We start from the raw sequence: 22,427 nt of genomic DNA on the forward strand, positions 1-22,427 counted from the left end.
TTTTTTTTGAGACGAGTCTCGCTGTCACCCAGGCTGGGTGGAGTGCAGTGGCGCGATCTCTGCTCACTGTAAGCGCTGCCTCCCGGGTTCACGCCATTCTCCTGCCTCAGCCTCCGGAGCAGCTGAGACTACAGGTGCCCACCACCACACCCGGCTAATTTTTTGCATTTTTAGTAGAGATGAGGTTTCACCGTGTTAACCAGGATGGTCTCCATCTCCTGACCTCGTGATCCACCCGCCTCCGCCTCCCAAAGTGCTGGGATTACAGGTGTGAGCCACGGCGCCCAGCTAGATTTGTCCTTTTAATTTAAATACTTTTTAGCTAATTTAAGGTTTTTCAATGTTCTTTCAATGTTTATTTCCACTTACTCATTTTTACTTAACTTTTATTTGACTTTTTCTGTTTTACCCATCACTTATTGTCTAGTACAGTGCTACTCAAAGGATATCAATGGACCAGTGCCAATCTGTACTATTTGTTACAAGTTAGACGCAGAAATAAATAAGCATCTAGAAATGTTATTGTACTATAATTAGAAAGAGAAATTTTAAATTCGTTCAACTTTACATAAAACCTGTAGAAGCACAAATCTTTACTAATGCCTAATACAGTAAGTCTCAATTCAGGGCTTACAGAATTATTCATAAAAGTTAAGAAGTTCCCCTACATGAATTTTAGGCTCTCATTTCAATGACAGTTCTTAAAAAATTAATAAGCACATTACAGATTATCTGAACAGCCAACTTAAAACATTATTTCCACATAATTTCAATGCTCCCATATCTGTATAGCAGCCTTAAAAAGATTTATCACATAATTCAATGTCCCCATCTGTGTTTTACGGTTGAAATAGCAGTTGCTTCTAAGTAAAGAGCAAATGACATCACTGGGTATTTACCATTATTTGAAAGAAGATAGCTTTACAGAATTATTCATTGATACCCTATTGAAACCGGCATGCAAGGAATGCCTTCTGGCAGTTTAAACATAAGGGTAACAAAACAACAAACGTGCATAAAATTAATTATACCCGGTTTTTTTTAACCACACTTTTAGGAATAGTTGTTCTCTATGTCAGTATTAAAATCAAAATATATAAACAAATTAATAAAACCAGACCTAAAGCTACCTCTATCATACTAAGCTCAACATTAATGATTCACTTTTAATAAAACATTGTCACATTATTTTATTTAATGCATTTATTTAAATGCAATTTATCAATTAAATTTAGGCTTTATAGATGTATAAAGTATATAAGCAGCCTTAAAAGCCTTATACATTTAAATTAACAAATCAAATTTGAAAAACAGTGGCCAAAGAGACACTTTTACCAGCTTTGAGGTCCAGAACAACCACTTAAAGCTTTGTAGATTCTAGACTTCTCTCAGAATGAGACTTTTCAATTCAAGTGATTCAACACTCACATTAAAGCACCAGAAGAAGGCGTTCTGTCACCAGATCTATTCTAATTCTGATCTGTGGTCTGTAATCTATACCAAAATTTTTTTCAATCAGGTAACATCCCATCTAAATGAGCTCAAAGTCCTGCCTAAACTATTATCAAAAATGGCAACCAGCCTAGACTCACAAGTGCAAACCTATTAGCTGGATAATTTTTTTTTTTTAAGAATACCCAGCAAATAGCATAAATAGGCTGGGACTATATGTAAATGAAAAAATAAATATAAGAAACGATGCCAAATCTCACTAATGGTGGGAGAAGTGAAAAAGACAATAAATTTTCTGGATTTTTAAAACTATCAAGTTGATAAAAGAAAGACTGGTGTCAACCAAGTGAGGGGAATGTTCATATATTTTTGTGGCCTTGCAAATTGGTACAACCTTTCTAAAGGGCAAACTGGAAAGTGGTATCTAAATTTCAATATAGACATGACCTTCTACTGAGAATTTATCCTAAGGAAATATCAGACAATTACAAATAAATATGAGTATAAGGACATTCCTGACAGCACTGCTTAAAGTAAATGCCTATGAACAAAATATAAACTGTTAATTAGTTGATAATGTTTAAGTGCTAAAAATGATTTTATCAACCTATTTTTTAACATGGAAGAACATCCAGAATATATTTAGTGTGTATGGAAGAGAAGCATTTTATGTAGCTATATACATAATATGATTCCACAGCTAGAGAAGAGTTTGTACATTTACATACATGGAAGAAGCTTTCAGGGAGCTCTATATCTAAATGCTAACACTGACTATGTTTTACTAAAGGAAGAAATACATTACAGGAACATTTACTCCATCATTGGTTATTATTATTATTCAATCTACCAGTTTATGTGGGGAAATGCTGAAAATTATGCATACTGATTTGCAGATTACATCAACATTTGATTCGGAGATTAGAAACCAGCTATAGCTCAAGATACGCAAATTCAGATTCCTAGTAACAATTTTTACAAAAGCTGCATAAAATGGCTAGAATTAAAACCCTTGCTTTTAGGCAATATAACTATTTTGAGCAGTATAAAGTCATGCTCCATTAAAGCCTACAACACACCTCCACCCTATTTATTGTTGACAAGTCTTGGCCAATAAACCATTTGTGGATTAAAAGGCAATAATCATTCTCTCACTCTCTCTCCACTCACTCACTTTCTCACTCCAGTAATGGGGAGGAAAGCCCACTGTACATATTAATGCTATGGTGTTATTATCACAAGCTAGGACAACCTTCAATCATTAGTCTTGTATAATTAACTATTGCCAGAAAAACAGTTCAATAAAACCTTTTTCTGTCAAGAGCCAGATTGTAAATATTTTCAGTTTTGTGGGTCACTCAATCTCCGTCTCAACTAGCCAATTCTGCCACTGTAGTCTAAATCAGCTGTAGACAATAAAATGGATGTGGCTATATTGTAATAAAACTTTATTTACAAAAACAGGTGACAAGTCCAATGAAACCTGGGGGCCAGTTTGCAGACTCCTGAGATGTGGTAAAAAATCATTCTAACTGAAAAGAGTCCCTAAAATTCAACTGATTCATAAGTAACTACAGCCAGCATGTTAATTCATTCCTTTATTTGGAAGAAAAGTGAGCTCATCCTAGAGTACATATCAGCAAGCCAGGCTGCCCAGAATCTGACAATTCATGAAAGCACTACTGAGGTTTTTCAAGGATTACAAAGACAAATAAACGTCAACAAGTGTTTTAGGTTTCTTTTTCCAGAATAAATGATCTCAGTTTATCCATATGGTATGGAACTCCTGGACAATGTCAAATATGTGTGATGGTTAATTTTACATGACAACTTGACTGGACCATGGGGTGCCCAGATATGCAGTCAAACATTACTTCCGTGAAGGTGTTTGGATGAGCTCAACATTCAGATTGGTCGACTGGATAAGGCAGACTGCCCTCCATAATGTGGGTGGGCTTCACTGAACCAGCTGAAGGCCTGAACACAACAAAAAAGCTAACCATCCCCTAAGCAGAAGAGAATTCTTCTTGCCTGATCCCCTTTGACTAAATACACTAGTACACTGGCTTTTTCCTACCTTCAAGCTTGAACTGATCTCTTCCTGGGGCTTGAGCCTGCCAGCATTCAGACTGGAACTATGCTATCAACAATCCCAGGTCTCCAGCTTGCCAAATCACCTCACAGATCTTGGGACCTGTCAGCCACCATAATCTCATGAGCCAATTCTTAATTAATTAATTAAATGCTATTGGCTCTGTTTCTCTGGAGAACTTGAATACAATATTGGGAAAACTAGAAAAATTCTAATCTTGCCTACAGATATGAAAAAGTGGGGACAGCCTTCTATTTAGAAAAGAACAATAGTTGTAATCCTCAATTTCCATTACAGTATTTCAATATCATCTACTCAATATGATACCTATTCCACAGATTTCCAAAGCACATCAGTACAATCTCAACTATCTGTTATCTAACTTTTATACAAAAAAAGCTATAAGAAATGACAGAGAAAATGGTCTAAGACATGCTATCATTCCGCCCCTCTAGAAACCCTAAATTCTATCTTTGAATCACAGAGCAGTACATACATACTTAGAGCCTTTTTATTTAGCAACTCAGGGAAATGATCTTCCTAAAATTTCTTTCAGTGTACTGCCACCTTATAAACTTGAACCTCTGACTTTTACAGAAGGACACAAAAAGTAAGCAAACCACGTAAATCATCAAATTGTTGTCTAGGCCGGGCAAGGTGGCTCACACCTGTAATCCCAGCACTTTGGGAGGCCAACGCTGGCAGACAGCTTGAGTTCAAGAGTTTAAGACCAGCCTGGAAAACATGGCAAAAGCCCATCTCTACAAAAGAAAAAAAAAAAATTCAAAAAAATGCCTCTGTGCATGGTGGCACATGCCTGTAGTCTCAGCTACCTGGGAAGCTAAGCTACTTGAACCCAGGAGGTGGAGGCTGCAGTAAGCCAAGATCATGCCACTACACTCCAGCCTGGGTAATAAAGCAAGACTCTGTCTCAAAAAAAAAAAAAAAAAAAAAAGTTGTCTATATATTTAAGAAGTTAAAGGCAAACACTAAAAATATTTGCAGATATGGTATTAATGCATAATTATAAACAGATCATAAGCAAACTAAAAATAAATAAATAAATAAATAAATAAATAAATAAATAAATACTAAATGGTTTAGTCTAAATGGACAAAGGACAAACCCCAAAGGGAAAAACACAAATAAAAAATTCTGAAAAATAGTCCAAGCCCACTGGTAAGCAAGTAGTATCAAATTCAGAAGACATGCTATTTTTCAGCTATCAATCTAGCAAAAATGTTAAAAGAACAAAACAACAGTGTTCCTAGATACTCCCATACACTGATAATGGTAATGTTAATTTATTCATTACAAAAACACAACCTTTTGATAGGCTATTAGGCAATATACATCATGTGTAGTACATGCCTGTAATACCAGCTACGCAGGAAGCCGAGGTAAGATTGCTTAAGCCCAGGAGTTCGAGACCAGTCTGGGCAACATAGTGAGACCGTCTCAAAAAAAAAAAAAGGAAAAGAATTAACTATATAAATTGATCTCCTCCCACCTGAACTAATTTACCTTAACCTTTAAACATAACTATGTCTTTAAAAAGAAGATCTGGTATTGTATGTGCCTCAAACACTGAAGATGATTAACAAATGTCATGAAAATAACATTCTAATCTTTTAATTTAAACTGAAAAAATTCACAGTCTGAGAAGAATGACATGACTTGTCTTTAGACAAGTCAATCCAGAAGCACAATACAGGAAGAAGTACATGTGAAATATGCTGACCAGGTGATTTAATAAGGAAAATTTTCTCACAGAATAGTTACAAGACTATGTTACTGAAATGGGAATATTGATATCTAGTATGCAATATGCACTTAAAAACTCAAAATAAGGCTGAATAACCTCTGGCAATAATGTCTTACCTAAAGACAAAAGCACTGCTGTAAGAACAGCAAAGATCCCAAGAAACTCTACATTGGAACTCCTCTTTGGAAGACAATATGTTACATTTTTCAATACTGATTTTTTAATACTAATTTTAATTATTTTAATAGAATACTGAGTGCCTGCGGATAACATTAAAAATTCTGAATATTTCTCAGACAGGAAGATTAGCATTAAATAAAAAAGCAACCTATTTTACTTCTGAAGCTCTTTTATTGGAAGCAAAAATGCATACAGTATCAAGTATTCCACAGCATTTGAATATATATGTAACTGCACTGAGAACAAGAACTAATCTCATTGAATATTTTAATGACAGCTCTAAATTGAAGAAAATAAAAATAACACTACTGACAAAGCAGATTTATACTTTTAAATAAGCTGAATACATAATACAAATCGAGAATACAAATTGCAATGTTTTTCAGAATGCAGATTATCTGTCACCCATTAGTATGTTTTAAAATCAACTTGGAAACCAACACTTTCAAATAAAATAGTAGATAAAGCATGTTTACCCTTATATTACATAAGTAGCACGCGGTTCACATTTTAACATCTCTGAAATATTAACAAGTACTTTTGCACAAAGAACCTATTCTGCTGCTGGAATAACTCCACTCAAGCCAGCCTCTACTCTACTATCTTCTAGAATCAAGCATGTTTATGTTATTCTTCTACTTACATAGATCTGTGAGCCCCTTACGGCATATTAAATAAATTCAAACTCCTTAAGTTAGGCAAAGTTCTTCACCAATTGTCAGCTTCACTTTGCAACTTCTACCTACAAAAACTATCTAGCCACACTTACCTAATCACTTCCTCCAAACAGATGAGACTCTTTCATGACTCCAAGCTGTTTCACTTCTGCACCTTAAGAGTCCTAGTTCAGAATTAACTTGTTCTGTCTTCCCTGATTCCTCCAGGTGGCATTAAATACTTTGTTCACTCCCAATATATTATTCAAAATTCCAACAACATTTAATAAATTATATTAACCCATATGTATATGACTTTCTTCTCCCTCAAACTGTGAAAAATGAAAGGCAACTTTTTTTAGTGTCCAGTACCTAGCAAAGAGCTGCACACTTATCAGGGTCTCAATAAATGTAGTCATTATAACCACTGGATACCTAACATATGTTCCCAGAATAAAATTAGAATTTTGGAAGCCTTACAATTACAACTACAAAAATATCTTTGTGTTCAGAAAAAGGATTCAAACAAGCGTTTTGTTTGGTGGTTGTTGTCTGCTTATTTTAAAATCCAGGATATTTTAAACTATCCCTTGAGCCAGTATGCATTTAAGTATCTATTTAGAGATCAGTAAATATTTATCAATGCAGCTTTTTAAAAAGTAATTTTAAATAATTTAGAGATCTGATGGCCAACATTCCTAACATGGGAAAACAGTCTCCAATAGGTTAAAAAGACACAAAACTCACACAAAAAATTAGAACATTAAACGGTAAGAAAAAAACGTTCATATTAACAGTAGCCAAACAGAAAAAACCAACAAATCTGGAACTACACTGCAGAATATCTAGCTAAGATGACAGAAACATCACATAGTGTTATTTTCTCCATCCCAATCCTCCACTCCATTTCAGTACTATTTATCTCTAGGGTAAGTGACTCCAATAGTCTTAGTTTGTTTCTTTTATCACAGAATTACCAGTATAGCTCAGTGGAAAAGATGTGCACTGTGAAACCAGGCTACCTGGGTTCAAGTTCATTCTACCTCTTATTAGCAGTAAGTCCTCATAAATCACTTAACCTCTCTGTGCCTCAATTTCTTCATATGTAAGAGAAGAAAAAAATTATAGAATAGTACCTATATTATAGGGTTGTTGTGATCAATGAACATGTAAAGTTTTTTGTTGTTGTTATTGTTTTTGAGACAGAGCCTCTCTCAGTTGCCCAGGCTGGAGTGCAGTAGTGCAGTCTCGGCTCACTGCAACTTTCATCCCCCAGGTTCAAGAGATTCTCCTGCCTCAGCCTCCCAAGTTGTGCGGATTACAGGCACACACCACCATGTCTGGCTAATTTTTTAGGTTTTTTTTAAGTAGAGATGGGGTTTCGCCATGTTGGCCAGGCTGGTCTCGAACTCCTGACCTCAAGTGATCCGCCTGCTCAGCCTCCCAAAGTACTGGGATTACAGGCGTGAGCCACTGCACCTGGCCTGTAAAGATATTTTTGAAAGTGCCAGACATATAATTAGGATCTCAATAAATGTTATTATTTTTATTACTGTCCATGCATAGAAATTTTCCAGAAGGATAACTAAAAACTATTAAAAATGGAGTGGAGGACTGACATGAAAGGTAGATAAAAAAGCTTACTTCACTTTAAGCTTTTCTGTACTGAGTCAACATTTTACTGAGTATGTGTAACTTTAATAATGAGAAGAAAAAAATCATCTGACAAATACCACATAACAATAATTCTTCTGCTCCTCATGAGGTACAGTACCCCACTCTCTTCCAAGTTTTTAACCTTGCTCTTTTCCCTCCCTATTTAATCAAGGACATCTACACTGTCACCAGCTTCTCTCTTAATATCTTACTAGCATGTTTACAACTACTTATCTCCTTCAAAACACAAACCCAATGCCCATCTCTCTGATAACCACCACTTTTTTAACATCATTCCAAGAGATTAAGCATAAGCTTTCTATCTCTATGATCTGCAAAGTGAATACATGCATGCCAGGGAGTACACAAGCCAATCCACTGGCAAGCTGCTGGAAGAAAAAAACTTCTGTTTATATTGAAAATTATCTTTAAGAAAAAGTAATGCATTAAATTTTGCTATAATATTTAACATACAGGTTAACACTAGTGCCCTTACTTGGATTATCAGAGCATTATGTTACATATATGTAACATAAACGGAGGTGCTCTATACAGAGGGCTTGACGGTGACTTTCTCCTTTGTTCATTTGATTTTTTCGTATGGGTATGCATTGCAGTTCATGGCTGGTTAAGCAGATTTGCATATCGATAACATTAGGTAGTTTTACTTAAACTAGCCCTCACAAAATGGATTTGTGGCTCTATATTACTGCAAAGAAACCTGAAGTTGAAAAACCTGAAGATAATACTAAAAATGTAAGTATAAACAAACAAGAAAATAGTCAAGCTGATGCCTCCCATGCACACACTTCAACATTCCTTTTGCAAGAGAAAAAAAAAATTACAAAATCAGATCTGACAGTAATATGTCACCTAGCATTTCTGTTTGAAAAAATAACCATTGATCCCCATAAGGGTAAAGATGATGCTTTCAAATGAAACGTTCAATATGGAGAGGGCATACTGGAAATCAACATGACTCTTGTATCTGCACATGCGAGTTGGAAAAAATAATTTTTAAAATATATCAACTGTATGTACCACTAAAAAAAAGGATGCCAATTAAATGACACCCTGAATTACATGATGCATCCATATATCAGAAATGCTAAAACATTTTTAAAGTACATTTTAAAATTGATAAAGTATAATAAATATTGCATACATAAAATAGGAGCATTTGGGTGAAATTTTTGCTGTTAGGCATGTCTAAAAAATAAGGAGTCCATTGGTTCTCTATGGTCTCAAAACATTTGCTATACCCTACCCTTTTTATGAAAGGTTTGTAAAATGTGTCAAAAAAATAAAAATAAACAACAGGTAGCAAAACAGGGAGGTGAATTGAGAAACTGTGCTGCTCCAATCCCAAAAGAGATCCAAAGATCTGCTCAGACATGAAAAGTTAGGTTCTAGCCAGAAGTAAAATTCTAGGCCAGAAGAAAGTAAGAATCAAGAATAAAGTAAGATCAGATTCCAAGATTGGGAATTAAACTTAAGCAGTCACTGAAGATGCTTTCACTCAGCTAAAATAAGGTTAGCAGCATCAAGTAAGTATACTTTCTCACATAAACACACTAGTTAAAAAATACCTACATTAAAATCTAGCTCAATCTAAGCTAATAGGCTTTCTTGGGTTGGGCACGGTGGTTCACATCTGTAATACCAGCACTTTGGGAGGCTGAGCAGGGTGGATCACCTAAGGTCAGGAGTTCGAGACCAGCCTGGCCAACACGGTGAAACCCTGTCTCTACTAAAAATATATATATAAAATAAATTAGTCCAGCGTGGTGGTGCACACCTGTAATCCCAGCTACTTGGGAGGCAGAGGTTGCAGTGAGCCGAGATCACACCACTGCACTCCAGCCTGGGTGACAGAGAGACTCCGTCTCAAAAACAAAAAAAGTTGTGTTCAAAAAAGCATTTTGGCAACTATTAGGAATAACAGCCACGTATTTAGTTTTTGGTAAGTCCTTGTTCCTGTTTAAAAACTGGGAAAATAAGGTACAGTTAACAACTAATGAGGCTGTTCATAAAACCACTACAAATATATACAACTTGGTATTTCAGACAGGCTTATCTTTGTCCTAGAACATAAGAATCATACACAATACATTTAAATGGCTAAAGAAAAATAAAGTCTTAAAATATTACAAAATAATTCAGAAAATTTATAAATATATGGAAGTTTTCTGTTCCCAAAATTAAAGCACTTAACTTCTAGTCCAACTTTTCAGTACATTATTCCTAAAATGAGACAGAATGCTCAGTATTAATGAGAATGCTTTAGAAAAGCTTCAGAAATGTCATAGAAAGGCCATATATATGTAATTTCTTATGGTCAGGAGGCAATCTCTGCCTCTACAAAAGCAATGTAATCAACTGGTAGAAAATGTTAAACTACATGAAACATAGTCCAAATCTTTCATCCCAAAATCTTTCAGAGAAATATATAACTAAAAACTATAGTTCATTTCAGAACTCTAAACTTTAATACTAAAAACTATTTTCAAAACGAGTATCAATAAAGCAAATAAGTTTCATTCACTAGACATTAACAGTGTAGAAAGGCATACAACAGTTTCTGATCTTACATTAACTCTCTTTAAAGGAACTTAAAATCCTATCAACGACTTTAATTAATTTAGCACTACCTAATGAAGTCTTTAAACAATTTACAGCAGGAGAAAAAAAACAAAAGTAGGGGTAGAGTTACTTTTCTGAGGTAGATTCTCAGATCAGACAGAGGTTAAGAAAAGCATGAAATAAAACTAGATACAGTACTAAAGTCTGGTTCCCTGATTGAGAGAATCTTCTATTCTGAGGGGCGAGAACACTGTTAACACCAGTTCAGACTGCCCTGAGCAGACAGAGTACCCTGGTCAAGACTTGGCCACTGTTCAATGTAAGGAATCCCAGAAAACCCTTCAGTCCTAGGCAACCTATGACACACATCCCCTAGTTTTAAAACTGAAACTTCAGGCAAACCCAGACAACTGGTCACCCTAGCTTAATAAGTGGTAAAGAGCAATTCAAACATTTATTAAGCACTTATGTATCAATCCTTATGCAATAAAGTCAGCTCCACTGGATTAGATAATCTCTAATTTCAGCTAGGTTTATATTTTTAAGTATCTCACTGAAACTGGCCAAATGCATTGATGCATTTTCTTCTGACTCATCTTACATGGCTGCCTGGAAGCATGAGACTGGTGATCACTACTGCCTTCAGACTCCTCTCTACCAGAACACTTCATTGTCCTGCTTTTACTCCTACCACCCTGGCTGCTCCTTCTCAGTGTCTTTGGACGGCACATCTTCCTCTGCCTGAAGAGAAAATGTTAGTGTCCCAGGGCTTAGTCCTCTACTGTCTTCTCTATTCTCTCGGTGTGATCCATGACCTTTAAACACCATTTATAACCAAGTAATTCTCAAATTCCTATCTCTCACCCAGCAACCTCCCTACTGAGCTCCAGCATTTATACCCAACTTCATATTGAACATCTCACCTGAATTTCTCAAAAGGATCTCAAATTTCACATGGCCAAAAAGAACTCTTGATTCCATTTATTTTCCTTACACTCTCTCCCCACCGCCCTCTGCCCACTAACCTTCCCCATCTCAGGAAATGGCATCACTATCGATTATAATCACAGAAGCCAAAATCAAGATGTCATTTTTGACTCCTCTTTCCCTTAATTGACAACTCCAAACCATCAGTAAATCCTTAAGATTTCTCATGTATATACCAAATCCATTTTCTTCTCTCCAAATCCAATCTAACCATTCTAACTCAAGCCATCATCTCTCACCTAATAACTGCAATGGCCTATTAGCTGTCTTCCCTACTGCTGTTCTTGCCCCACTCCTCTACAATTTCTTCTTCCACAGAATAGCCAAGACTGATTGTAAACACCTAGGACAAGGAATATCTGTTCCATGTCCCCAATACATGGGAACAGTATCTGCCTCATAGTAGGCACTCAATGTGCTCAGGAGTGAAAGAATGAAGTCACTCCCCGGCATTTTCTGACATGCAGAATAGAATCCAGACTCCCTACAACCCCTAACATTATTATCAGGCCTTCCTCACCTCACAGTCCTGCTCACTAAGCTCCAGACTCACTGGAGTTCTTCAAACTTCTCGAACTCATTTCCGCCTTGGAGATTTTTTGTTCCCTCCACCTGAACACTTCTCCCTTCACGTCTGGCTTCTTCTCATCATTCAGGTAACAATGTTACCTCCTCAGAGGCCTCCCTGACCAGCTACTCAAGGAGCTCTGCCCATCCTCTGCCACCTCACCAATCTTCTTCTCCTCTTAGTACTTAACACTAGCTGCATCATCTCACTATCTGTTTACTTACTGATCCTCCCATCTAAAATGCAAGCCACTACCAGGCAGCATGGTGGTTCATGCCTGTCATCCCAATACTTGGAAGGCCCAGGCAGGAGATCACTTGAGCCTAAAAGCTCAAGACCAGCCTGGGTAACAGTGAGACCTCATCTCTACAGAAAATACAAAAATTAGCCAGCAGTCAGTGCACATGCCTGTATTCCCAGCTGAGCCTGAGAGGCTGAAGCGAGAGGACTGCTTGATCCTGGCAGGTCAAGGCTGCAGAGACCTATGATTGCACAACCGCACTCCAGCCTGACTGACAGAGCGAGACACTGTCTCAAAAACAAAACAAAACAAACAAACAAACAAAACCTAAAAAATGTTTTTAAAAGTAAAATACAAGCCTCCGTAGAGCAAGAACCTTATCTTTCTTGTTCAATGATGTATCCCCAGAGGCTTATACAATGTCTAGCACACTATATTTATTGAAAGAATAATTCACAAACATTTCTAATGCCAAGGTAATAAGCACTATGCTAGGTAACCATTTTTTTTTAATTAAAGAAAAACAGAAATCAAAATATTGGTATGAAAAGTAATTTGGGGCCGGGCGTGGTGGCTCACGCCTTAATCCCAGCACTTTGGGAGGCCGAGGCTGGCAGATCACGAGGTCAGGAGTTCAACACCAGCCTGGCCAATACTGTGAAATCCTGTCTCTACTAAAAATACGAAAATTAGCCAGGCATGGTGGCACACGCCCGTAGTCCCAGCTACTCGGGAGGCTGAGGCAGAAGAATCACTTGAACCCATGAGGCGGAGGTTGCAGTGAGCCGAGATTGCGCCATTGCACTCCAGCCTGGGCAACAGAACAAGATTCTGTCTAAAAAAAAAGAAAAGAAAAGTAATTTGATGTTATTTTTATGTTGATCATGCCCATCCTTAAATGACCCTATACAATAAATGGCTCTTCTTAGAATATTACTTTGCCAGTGTAAAATATGAAAATCCTGATAGTAATAATAATAATGAATAACATGTTATTGCTTAAAAATTGGCTGGGTGCAGTGGCTCATGTCTGTAATCCCAGCACTCTCGGAGGCCAAGGCAGGCGGATCACTTGAGGTCAGGAGTTCAAGACCAACCTGGTCAACACGGTGAAACCCCGACTCTACAAAAATACAAAACATTAGCCAGGTATGGTGGTTTACGCCTCTAATCCCAGATACTCGGGAGGCTGAGGTAGGAGAATCGCTTGAACCCCGGAGACGGAGGTTGCTGTGAGCCGAGATCGCACTCCAGCCTGGGTGACAGAATGAGACTCTGTCTCGAAAAAAATAAAAAATGATATTGCTTAAAAAGTGTCTGATGATCACGTTCTTCACTTTCTTAATGCAAAATTTATGTAATTAGGCTATAACTCAGGAAAATACTATCCAGAAGACTTTATGTCTTCATCATCTTTTCAGAGTATAAAAATACACATTTCATCCAGTCAGAAAAATCATGACTCTCTCAATCCTTTCTGTTCACACACATAAATATTACAACATGACAATAGAGGTTATCAACTCACCATTTATTGCTTGGCCTCAGATTAATTTACCAGCTTCATTCAAGCCAGGAAGTGATCAAATTCCAATTTATTAATCAAGTTCATTTCACCAAAGTCATCACTAAAGTTAAGATTCACCCCTTACCCCCCAATACCTATTATGAAAGAACATGTTCAGTTGGGTTTAGGCCAGAGTTATGTTTCATTGTTACCACAGTACTCCTAGAAGTCCATCTAATTCAGAACCACAGCAGAAAACAATATTATTTGTTGTAACCATACCAGTTATTACCACTATCATTATGACATCACTAAACACCTTATGGCAAGCATCAACTAAGAGGTAAATGTAAAGCTCAAAGCAATGAACAAATGACATTTTTTCCGCTCAAGTGTTTCCTGTAACATTTTATTTTCGCACACTATAAAAGTATAATACTCTACCTCAAAATGTTTTAAGAGTTGAATATATGTTTTCGCTTTTGTTTTTTAAAGAGACAGAGCCTCACTCTGTTGCCCGGGCTGGAGTGCAATGACATGATCTCAGCCCACTGCAACCTCAGCCTCCCGGGTTCAGGCGATTCTCCTGCCTTCAGCCTCCTGAGTAGCTGGGATTACAGGCGCACGCCACCACGCCCGGCTAATTTTTGTATTTTTAGTAGAGACTGGGTTTCACCGCGTTGGCCAGGCTGGTTTGTAACTCCTGACCTCAAGTGATCCGCCCACCTCAGCCTCCCAAAGTGCTGGGATTATAGGCATGAGCCACTGCGCCTGGCTTATGTTAGTATTTTTAAAAAATTATTTACGAAAAGGAACATACTTAGCACAACTAGGTATTAGTAAGTACTCAAAGTATCACTTTATCATGCTTGATTTCAAAAGCCTACGGGAAATATGTCTATTCTTCATCCAACTTGAAACCAGTATACATTCTGAACAATAGGGTAATCTCAAATGCAATCAACCAAATGCATTAAAAAATAGCAATTGTTCTATTTTAAATTAGCCTTCTAACCACACTTGCCAATACAAAAAAGAGAGGCTTTTATTTGATCTTTGTAAGGAAACTTAAGAAAACACTCATTTTAGCTGGGCGCGGTTACTCATGCCTGTAATCCCAGCACTTTGGGAGGCTGAGGCCGGTGGATCACTTGAGGCCAGGAGTTCGCGACCAGCATGGCCAACATGGTGAGACCTTGTCTCTACTAAAAATACAAAAATTAGCTGGGTGTGGTGGCACATGCCGGTAATCCCAGCCATTTGGGAGACTGAGGCACGAGAACCGCTTGGAACCGGGAGGCGGAAGTTGCAGTGATCCAAGATCGCACCACTGCACTCCAGGCTGGGCAACAGAGGGAAACTCTGTCTCAAAAAATAAATAAATAAATACTCATTTTATTTTTGGTTTATAACAGTTACTCCATAAAGCTGAAAAATGGGAAAAGCCAAATTAAACTGAATCCTAAAGCGAAGGCTAAAAGTTCAGTATTTTTCAAACTACACTTATTATTCCTATTTTTTACTGCCATTTCTTTAAAAAAAAATTTCTTCTGATTTTTAGAAAGTGGTTCTATAAGCCGGGCGCGGTGGCTCACGCCTGTAATCCCAGCACTTTGGGAGGCCGAGGCAGGAGGATCACGAGGTCAGGAGATCGAGACCACCCTGGGTAACATGGTGAAACCCCGTCTCTACTAAAAATACAAAAAAAAATCCGGGTGTGGTGGCGGGAGCCTGTAGTCCCTGCTACTCGGGAGGCTGAGGCAGGAGAATGGCGTGAACCTGGGAGGCGGAGCTTGCAGTGAGCCGAGATCGCGCCACTGCACTCCAGCCTGGGCGACAGAGAAAGACTGTCTCAAAAAAAAAAAAAAAAACTAAAGTGGTTCTATAGTACCTTTGGCTTTTCCTTTAGTCTAGTTATATATTTGTATAAACAAATAAACCAGTTTCAGGACACCTTGAATTAATCCATATATTAAGATTAACTCATTTTAATACCAGAAATTATTTACTTATCCCTGCCTTCACACTTTGTTTTCAGACAAGTCCAATTTTAGGGCTGGAATAATTGCTCAAATTATTCAAAAGATATACTGAACAATATTTCAAAAATAAAAATTTCCTTCCAATTATCAGGAAAAAAGATCCCTACATGAATCAACTCAGAGGTCATTATCTTGACCTTCACCATCTGCTCACTTGCACAAGAAGCAACACAAGTTTTTCATCTAAGGTAGAACTTTTTAAAACTTAAAATTATCTAAGATAATTTTAAATATTTATATTTGCTCAAAAAGGGAAGAAACACAATAAATAATTACATTACTATTTCAGCATGTAACTGAAAAAAAACTTTACAAAGGCATGTCCTGACTTGTCAATAGTTTATTACTGACAAATTGAGATAAAATACATACTTTGGTACAGCTATACTGTCCAAATTTCTTCAATTTGGGTAGTAATTACAAAGTATCCTCTTCCACTATTATTCTATGCCATAGCAAATGTCTCTCTAGAGGCTGCAACATAACAAAGTCCTTCGTTACCTAACTTTAAATACTAAAATGTTCTCTTCTTCCTAGAAAACAATGAAAAATAGACACCATGCCTCAGTGATATACCTCCAAACAAGCTGCTATTATCACGAATAAATTTTAATAGGTTAGATTACAAAGACATTACAGATGGCTTTTGACATTTTCAGATAAACTGAAACCACTCCCTCCAGCCCCTAGGGATAATGAAGTAGCTTCTCAATCACTGAAGTTACTTAGATGACAGGATTTGTGAATAATCTGTAAACTGGGGAAACCTCTGAACTGTCTCCTTAGGACAAATAACATACAATTTAGAAAAAAAAATCCCTACTTAATACTGCTTTTTACTAAATTCATGCCTACATTAAATTTCAGGATCAAACTTAAGTGAATGATTCAAATCATTCATTAACATACATTAAGTGTTTCAGGACCAAACTTAAGTGAATGATTCAAATCTAACTCTGGCTTTTTAAAATGTACATATGTCTTTTTAAAAACCACACATCACAAATATCTAAACTATCAAAGAATTGCATTATTCGAAATTTCAATAGCCTGATACTAGTGACTCGGTCAGTGCCTGATTTTTTTTAAATAGCAGAAAATATTACCATCAAAAGACCCCTTTCCAAATGCTGCTTCTGCTTTTTTGTTTTGTAAATAACAGCTTTGGAAATGTATGCAAAAATCTCTCTAAGTTACACAAGTCGAGCTCAAACACTTTGTGGAGCAAGGTTACTTAACAGGAGTCCCAGAAACAGCTAAAATTGTAGGGAAAATTTTGCGTATGTATATATGGCATTGTTTTTTCTGCGCAGAATGTCCATATAACTCAGTTTCTCAAAAGGCCTCAAAACTCAAGATTAAAAGTGCCTGGAAAGACCATCATCTTTAGAGAACATATCGCAGGCAACCCAAGACTTATTTTTTATCCCAAGTTAGGGGAGGATTTATCCTAATTTTGTGGCTCCTACACAACTTCTGAGCGACGCAAGCATGAAATGGCTGTCCGATACAAACAGACCCCTTCAGATACGGAATGCAGCAAACCCCTAATTTTCCTTGAAGGGGCCACGGAAAGCCAAACGGATTCGTAACCCGGTTGCTCAATGGTCCATTGGCTACTGCAGGACGCGCCCTCCTCTTACGCCGCAGGGGCTGCGGGGCGGCGACCAGGTTCCTCCGAGGGGCTGAAGTTCCCTTAGGGGTGGCTGAGAGCGGCCGCATCTCTGGCAGCATCCTCCCTCCCGAAAACGCGCCCTAAAAGTAGCGGCTGCGGGCGTGGGCACAGCCAACCCCAGCCTGCGCCTACCAGAAGTCGGGAGGGCGCGGAACTGCGGCCCCTCCGAGACGCGCCCGGGTCGCCGCCGCAGCACTGTCGCAGCGACCTTCCCGCCCGGGTCCCCGCGAGCAAACGGGCAAGCCCCGTTATCACGCAGGTCACACACCCCACGAGTAAAAGGAAAAAACCGGACAGACAATAAAGCCCAACCCGCGGGGGCCCAAGCGAGCTGGAAGTTGGGGGCGCTGGGGCTGCAGCCCAAGGAGGAGCGGCGGGGACGACGGGATGCGGGGCTGATGCGCCTGGGACGCGGCAAGCCATATGTCAGCCCGGGTGCTGACAGCGGGGAGGACACTGGGCACGCGGCGGCGTCGGGGAGGCGGCCGGGGTAAGACAGGCCTGAGGCGGGAGGGGAGCGGCGGCGAGGTCCCGAGGCGCCGCGGTCGGCCGTGACCCCCACCCCAGCCGGGGCGCTGTCCCGTTCCTTACCGGCAGGGAAGCTGCGGGCTCCGCCGGGGCTATCCCGGCCGCTGGCCTCCGGAGCCAGGAAGCGCCCCCACATCGCGGGCGAGAGGGCCGGGTGGGCCAGGGACGCCCGACTCCTCACGTCCGTCCTCCTGCTTCTTCGGCGGCGGAAACTTGCGCGGAGCGTGGGCCTCGGCGACACGGGCAGGAGGAAAGGCGGGATGGCTGGTTAACGGCTGCTCAGCTACGGGCGGGGAGCGCAGGGGCCAGATTCGCCGCACTGGCGGCGCCTGCCATGGCCAAGCCGGCTGGGCTGAGGCCCGCGCCGGGGAAGCGGCGACTCGGCGGTGACGGCTGCTAGATCCCCGGCTGAGCCCAGGCTCAAAGGCTCCAGGCGAAGTTGCAGCTGCGGGTTCTCTCCGCCCCCTCCGCCGGCAGAGCCAGAGCCGGGGCTGGGGCCGCGAGGGGGCGGGGCCTCGGGCAATGACTTCAGGCGTGCGCGGCGCCGCGCGGGGCGGGGACTGCGGGGGGCTGGTGGGCTACCCCGACCCCGCTTCGCCTCCTTGGCGGCGACTGGGCTGTCCCGCCCTCCCGCCGCATCCCTCCGTCTCCATCCTCCCGCCCTGCGAGTTGAGTATAGGGCAGCGACTTGGCCTATTTTGCGATACTGGCCCCTCCCTTGGGTAATCCCTCACGCCCTCCCTCCGGGCACCTCTGTGAAGACACGTGGAAGACCTGCCCCTGGCGTCACAACCGCTCGAGATGAAAAAGCCAAGCCAGGGCGCGGCTGAGGGGGCTTCCAGCCTCCCTTGGAATTAGGATTGGCATTTAAATCCTCATCTGTATTCCTTCGTTTATAGATTAGGGGCAGAAAAGGGGTGGTTTTCCTTTACTAATTTAATGGGGGCGTGGGGGCAACACAGGCGCCAGAATATAGCACAGGGATGTGCACCGGAAAAAGGCTCGGGGGTAATTAGTACCCGAGGGGGAGAGGGGCCGTCATTGTAATCGCACAACGTTTCAGATTAGCAAGCAGAAAGTAAAAATGGCACCAAAGTCTGTAAAGGGAGCCCTTTCCTCCTTGCCCCCTACTCCTTCACGTTCTTCCTCTTCTTGGCCAGTTTCCACCCTTCACCTGAACCCTTAGTGCAGGAGGAGACGTCCTAAGGAAGGGCGAAAAGGGACAGCATCGTTTTATTTTTAAATCTTACTTCTCACTGGCAATATGGTGATGCTTCCAACGTTTAGTTACGAACTAGTTCGTATAAAAAATTCTGGGCCAGCACTGTGGTGGGAGGCGGGCTCTGCAGTAGGCCCATCACTCAGAGGTAAGTCGGGACGCAGGTCGCTTAACTAGAGAGGCTTTGAGTTCCGCTTTTCCTGTTCTGGAATCTTGCTAACAAAGGCCTCATATTTGCATTTTTCCCTTAAAGACATTTTAATTGGGAAATACTACTTAAAATTCTTGGAAGTTAAATTACATTTAGGTGTGTGTTCTATCACTTACCACATCCGTGTCGTAATTTATCTCATTGGAGTTTTACATTTAGTCTCCCTGTGGTAGACTTCCAATTATTTCTCCAAATCATGTAATGTTGGCCAAGGGTCAGCTGTTTCTGATGATAAAAAGATACAGAAACATGAAAGACGAATGTGATTGGTTCCTTTTTATGATTTTAATGTGCATTAGCTCGTTTTATCTAACACTTGAAGAGGATAGATTTTTTTAAGTCCCAAAAAGAAAATTAGCAGAAGCTATAGCACTATGTATAGATTTTTTTTTCATGCTTTGTAGTTACCACAGTCTCAGGAACAGAATTTTTGAAATTTATTTGTGATGCAGTTCTAAGAAGTGTATAAAATATTACAGAAATATCTTGGCCTTTGCGAGTTTAAAATACACTTATTATTTCAAAACTGCCAATTTCCTAATTCTAAACAGTGTTTAAAGAAAATCGTTTACTCGGGTTTTCTACATCTTTTTATCAATATAAAGGGCATGCTACTACACACACAAAAAAAGTACATGCGAAGGTGAAAGTATCTAAAATATTTCAATATCTATTACAGAGTAAAAGCAAACAGTAAAAACATGTTGCTCTTTTGGCACTTGGCACCAAATATGAAATTTTTGTGTCCCTAGTAATTAAACTTGGGAGGATAGAGGGCTAATGCAATTAAAACTAATTGAAATACTAAGTGAGAATATTATGTAGCTAAAGTATCCATTTCTTTTAATCATATGAATTCTGAGTATATACTGAACTAATGCTTCCCCCCAAATCCATGATACATGGATGATATGTACATGGTATGATACAGCCATGGTTTTCAGAATGATTAAAATTTATCATAACACAAGTTGGAGAACCTAAGGACTATCTAACCATTACTAAACCCCATGTGGTAAACTGCCATATTTTTGTTTTGTTGTGACAGTGTGTTAGGACTACAAGGAGAATTTTAAAAGCAAAGACAGTTATCATTGAACCTCAATAAACCTCAATCTTGGCAGTTGTTCTACTGTGCAGATATAAGTAATGAAAATAGTGACTCTGTGTGTGTGTGTGTGTGTAAGTATCATTGCTCAGATGAAATTAGGATATTTAATGTTTTGGGAGGGGACTTTTTAAGAATATAAACTAGATCACAAAAGAAGAAAATAGTATAAAAATGCCACATTTAATACCAAACTATATTAAACTGTTTAAAATGTCTCATTTCAAAAAAAGACATTATTTAAAAGTGAAAAATAAGTGTTGCATTTATAACTCTTAAATTTGTATATAAATCTTTGAACTGATTAAGTTGAGCTATCTTACATGTGTTTTTCTGATTCAAATTTATCAGATTGTGCAAACATCAACTACAGAACTGAAGAGGGATATGACAATGAATAAAAGTGATATTTTTAAATTAGAAGAGCCAGGTGCAGTCACTCATGCCTGTAATCCAGTGCTTTGAGAGACCAAGGCAGGAGAATCACTTAAGCCCAGGAGTTGGAGGCTGTAGTGAGCTGTAATGATTGTGCCACTGCACTCAAGCCTGGGCAACAGAGCAAAACTCTGCCTCTAAAAAATAAATAAAATGAGAAGGAAACCCCATGCATAATATGAGGAAAGCTCAAGAGAGCTTTATATTTACAAAAATATAAAATATATAAAATAGCAAAAGAACCAAACAATATGTAGGAAAAGTAAACCAACCAATAACAATTGAAATAGTTCCTAAAGAACTATTGCTACTACATAGAAAGAGATTTATGAATGTATTCTAAAAGATTCCAAGGACTAGACAATTCTTGTATATCAAGTGTTTATCAAGGACCATGCTATACAACCTCTTCCAGATCACAAAGGTGACAAGTTATCCAATTATTTATGGATTGTTGTAATCCCAAAAATCATTTATAATTTAAAAAAACACTCTTTCTTTTGAAGATGGATTTGAATATCTTAATTGGATCCCTGGCAGGTAGAATTCAAATAGGTGAATGGAAAACAAATAGGTTACTTAACCTGTGCCTCAATTCCCTTACCTGTAAATTGGGGATTATAATGATAACTGCCTCACAGGATTGCTGTGGGGTTTAAATGTGTTTATCTTTGTAAAATAGTTAGAACAGTGTATGTGTACATCCTATATTGGTAATACAGACAAACATACAATTTAGAAATGTAACTGTTATAGCTCACCAAGAAAAAATAACATTCATTGGTATAGGCCAGGTCAGTTGTAGATGATAATTTATATACATGTATCAGAATAAAGTAGTGACTGGGATCTTTTCCTGACCCTTTGGGGTTACTAATTAGTGCAGGAATTATGGTGAAAATAGTACACTCTTGACAAATATATACCAAATTTTTGGGAGCCAAGTTCATAGAAACCTTCATTCTAGGCTGTGATTTCCTACCCAGTGCTACCAAAATAAAGGAAGGAAAATTAGGGAGAGGTAGCTAGGTGGTATGGCGAGGCCAAGACAAGGACACCTTATCTCAAGTCCCTGATTCCTGGGAGGTACAGAAAATGAATCTCACCTGTACCTTTGACTCCAGAGTTGGGTTGCAATAACCAATAAGAAAGAAGGTATGATATGGACCACTGAAGCGGTCCTTGGGATAGGAAGTGGGTGTGGAAGGTATAGAATTCTGCCAACAGATAAAGTCTTCCAAAGGACCATCAATGTTTTCAGGAACTGCTTAGGACTGACATCTTTGTCAATGGAACTTATTATGGTAACCACCTCGTCATCCTGAGCCTATGAAAAGAGACAAGATCATTTACTTGTTTGGGACAGCAACCTGGACAGTGCATAAGAAGACAAATTCTTCCCTCCCTGTCTGCTTTTTCAGACACTGGAACAGTAAGTAGAAGGATGGAAGTGTGGATTCAAGAAAGCAGATCATGCCTTCACACACAAACCCACACACAGCCTCCTACCTGACCTGCCCTG

The 22,427-nt window shown here is 39.2% G+C and overlaps 1 protein-coding gene across 2 annotated transcripts in view; it reads right to left on the bottom strand.

Moving 5' to 3' along the window:
• CEP85L (centrosomal protein 85 like) overlaps positions 1-21,296 on the bottom strand; it is a 209,570-nt gene extending 188,274 nt beyond the window's left edge. The window contains exon 1 of one of the 2 annotated variants that reach the window (XM_034962766.3): positions 17,996-21,296. In XM_034962766.3, coding sequence (XP_034818657.1) covers positions 17,996-18,068 — 73 coding nt within the window. In that variant the 5' untranslated portion in view covers positions 18,069-21,296. The remainder of the gene's footprint in view (positions 1-17,995) is intronic. The other variant, XM_034962764.3, reaches the window with a different exon arrangement.
• Positions 21,297-22,427: the final 1,131 nt, after the last annotated feature.

Source organism: Pan paniscus, chromosome 5, assembly GCF_029289425.2.
Source record: "Pan paniscus chromosome 5, NHGRI_mPanPan1-v2.0_pri, whole genome shotgun sequence".
In the NCBI taxonomy this organism is placed as follows: Eukaryota; Metazoa; Chordata; class Mammalia; order Primates; family Hominidae; genus Pan; species Pan paniscus.